The following is a 3,484-nucleotide window of genomic DNA, read 5'->3' as shown; positions in this document are numbered from 1 at the left end:
CTAATAAATCCTAAATTCCCAATCAGCGTTTTAATTTTTTGGAACTAAACATCGTTTTCTGATTGCAGTATTATTTTTTTAAAAATTAAAACGCCTAAAATATAAGTTGATAAAAAAATGCCTCTGCCCGGATTCAAACACGCGACCTCGCGTGCAGTGGAGCGAATTCCTGAACCCCCAACGCCACTGAGCTACGCCTTTGGTGTTTGTTCAGGGGGTTCAATAGTATATATATACACATAAATTAATATTTTAATCTTTATATATATAGTGTAATTTTTCGACGAACCCCTTCGTTCAACGTAAATCCGCCCCTGCATGTTACTACATTTGGCTATGCAACTGACCCTAAGCTAGTTTCTCACAAAATTTGGTCTTCTAATCTCCTTTTCTTACCTTTAGTCATATATACTCTGTTTTTTTTCTCAAAAACTTTGTAACTCGTAATATTTTGCAGTTTTTCTTCATTGGTGGTGGAAGTAATCCCTCCTCCATTCTTGCTGGATTCGATCATACTACGTTATCAACTGCTCTTAATGTAAGTGTTCAAATGAATTCACCATTTCTTACCAGTGTAAAAAAATTGGAGGTGTCTAGACGTGCATACTCAAAGTTGGAGTTTTTACTTGTCAGCTACATTCAAGTTTGAGTGTTTGTATATGTGTTATGACAGGTTTCAACAGCAGAAGTACACACGCTCTTCCGGACCAATCGTACATTTATCTGGTTCTCATGACACTATCATTTGGTCCAACTTCTTGGACCTAGAACCCCATCAAAGACTATCTCATTTGAAGAGAATTGTGAATTTTGATGAAGAAGCTAGCCTCAAAGAGGAGAAATCAACATGGTCATTTAGGAAATTTGTGTTTACTTTGTTAAACGGTGAAGACGTTATCGAGAGAGTGAATCATAAAGCTCCATCGATATACAATCTCTACAACAAAAAGCCCGATTTCAAGAATGACTATGGATGGAGCAAGAAGGTGGATTCGTCTGATTATTCTCCTCTAGAGCAATCAGGAAATGACGTGTATCTTGTCAATCTATCTCCGGTAATTGAATGATTCATGTATATAATGTGGATATACATTTTTTTTTTCGTGTTTACATGTTTTATCTACTATGTAAATGTAGGGATCCCTTATGGCGCCTCATATCAATCCATCAGCAATCGAGTATGGAATTGTGTTGAGAGGGACTGGCAGGATCCAAATTGTGTATCCGAATGGTACTTTAGCAATGAATGCAAAAGTACGAGAAGGGGATGATTTTTGGGTGCCAAGGTACTTTCCTTTTTGCCAAATTGCATCAACGAATAGCCCGTTGGAGTTCTTTGGCTTCACTACATCAGCAAAGAGGAACAATCAACAGTTCTTGCTAGGTAAAAACTCATTGATGCAGAGTTTGAGAGGGCCAGAATTTGCAGCTGCATTTGGAATTGATGAGAAAAGGCTTAAGAGGATTGCCAATGCTCAACGCCAACAGGTCATCTTGCCATCGCGTTCCTATGAGGATGAGGATGGATTTTAATAGTCTATTTGAATTATGGCACGAGCCTGGTGTCACTTATGGAACTTTATTTTCCTTTTGAGTTGTTAATAAAACGAATTTTTATATTAAACATGATTCTATTTGTGGTTTGAACTCCATTATCAAAATTTCAAATTTCAACTGATTTTTGTGATTGGTATTTCAAATTAGTGGACCAAGTCTATATTGGTGGCTCTAGTATTTATATACTAGAGTGGTTAAGATATCTTTTTCTTGTTTTAAGTAAGTCCACTAACTGTACTACTTATCCATTCTTACAAGTTTTTTTTCTTTTTTTTTAATTATGGGTCCACTAATTATAATTGTGTATGATTAATAATTATTAGTAAATGCTCCCATATACGTTTAGTTTAGAAGAATATTTATTAGAAAACTACCATGCTGAAAGCTACAAACCAATGACCCCGGCCCTTGTTGATGTCATTTTGTAATGATCTATTTATTTGAACTTATAATAAAGTTATATCATCAATTATTATCTCTTTGTATTTAAGAAAAACGACGTGGTTATCACGTTGTATATGTAATAATAAAACAAATATAAAGGTAAGGAACGAGGTTTCATGTTAGCCAAAAAGTTATATTTTTTTAACTTGGTTAAATTTGATCTAGAGTTTTCTTAGTAAGGAAGGGAGGGTAAAGGTTTGTTTATGCTAGTTTAAGGGTATTTTTGGCTTTTAGTTTTATTTATTAAGCTAATTAGGTTAATTGGGCTTCAATTAAATTAGGAGCCATTTGGTATGAGGTATAAGATATAATAGTTCAAAATAAAATGCAGAATTATTTTATCCTGTTTTTGGCTGAAGGTATGAGGTAATTCTTGGATTATTTATCCCATTATTTATACCTTAGTAATGAGATAAGTTATCTCATAAATATGATAAAATAACTTATCGCGGGATAATTAATTTAAGAAAAACTTGTTCCCAATCAAACTATCACTTAAAGAAATATTCTCAATTTTACATAATTTAAGAATATTTTTGACCCTCATCCGTTAAAAAAAAAATATAGGTTACAAGCACATGGAAAGAACATAATGCATGCGTAGTGTGCGTTTGTTAATATGTCTAGTCTAGTGTCTAACCTAGAAAGACACGCATTGGACTTGACAAATACAATTTCATTTCCACCCAAGATCCGGAACAAGTCAAATTGAAGTTTTTTAAAAAAAAATGTGGAACAGGTCAAATTGAAATTTTTGTTATAAAATAAAGTTATTAGGAAAAAAAACATTATTTTTCAAAGTCATGAATGAAATTTTCTAAGTCATGTCTAAGTCTTAAAAGTCATGAAGTGTGAATTTGTTACATAACATCCACGTTTCATATTTGTTGCCTCGTTAAAAATCGTTGTAGTCATTTAAAATTTATTGAATATAAATTTATAAAATGATTTGGATTATATTAAGTTTATGAATATATTAGTCCAAATAAATATTATGGATTAATATAATTGAGTTAATTATTTAAATCTAATAAATATAGATTTAATTAAAGACCGCTCCATAAAGCCCATATGCCATGTCACTTAAATCTGATTGGCCGAAGGTAGTCCTCTTCATATCGCAACTCTCCTATTCTAAAACTATAAATAGGGGTCCTCATAATTCAGAAAAGAGAAGGAAGAATTCTAAACAAAAAGCTAGATAAAGCTCGTGGATCAAAAGCCACAAATTTCTCTACAAGCTATAAGTTTAAGAATTCAAGAACTCAAGAGTTCAAGAATTCAAGTGTTCAAGTTTAAGAATTGAAGATTTGAAGAAGTCAAGATCAAGATAAAGTTCAAGTTCAAGAACGATCAAGATCAAGCTCGAAGTCCTTGGATTCAACTAGAAATCAAGATCAAGATAAAGTTCAAGTTCAACAACAATCAAGATCAAGACCGCCGGATTCAAGATCAAGCTCGAAGCCCTTGAATTCAACTAGAA

The 3,484-nt window shown here is 32.8% G+C and overlaps 1 protein-coding gene across 1 annotated transcript; it reads left to right on the top strand.

Moving 5' to 3' along the window:
• Positions 1 to 278: 278 nt before the first annotated feature.
• Positions 279 to 1,568, top strand: LOC102590966 (vicilin-like antimicrobial peptides 2-2). The gene is made up of 3 exons (XM_015306850.1): positions 279 to 538; positions 674 to 1,055; positions 1,138 to 1,568. Coding segments are annotated over exons 1-3 (780 nt in total). The 5' UTR covers positions 279 to 536; the 3' UTR covers positions 1,534 to 1,568.
• The last annotated feature ends 1,916 nt before the right edge of the window (positions 1,569 to 3,484 follow it).

The sequence above is a fragment of the Solanum tuberosum genome, unplaced genomic scaffold (genome assembly GCF_000226075.1).
Source record: "Solanum tuberosum cultivar DM 1-3 516 R44 unplaced genomic scaffold, SolTub_3.0 scf00042, whole genome shotgun sequence".
Classification (NCBI taxonomy): domain Eukaryota; kingdom Viridiplantae; phylum Streptophyta; class Magnoliopsida; order Solanales; family Solanaceae; genus Solanum; species Solanum tuberosum.
Note: the sequence above shows the minus strand (reverse complement) of the source record. Positions and strands in the feature narration are given on the sequence as shown.

Bases quoted from the DNA above. Each gene is read 5' to 3' on its own strand.
- LOC102590966 (XM_015306850.1), top strand. The intron at 1,056-1,137 runs GTAATTGAATGA...ATGTAAATGTAG, and splicing joins ATCTTGTCAATCTATCTCCG to GGATCCCTTATGGCGCCTCA.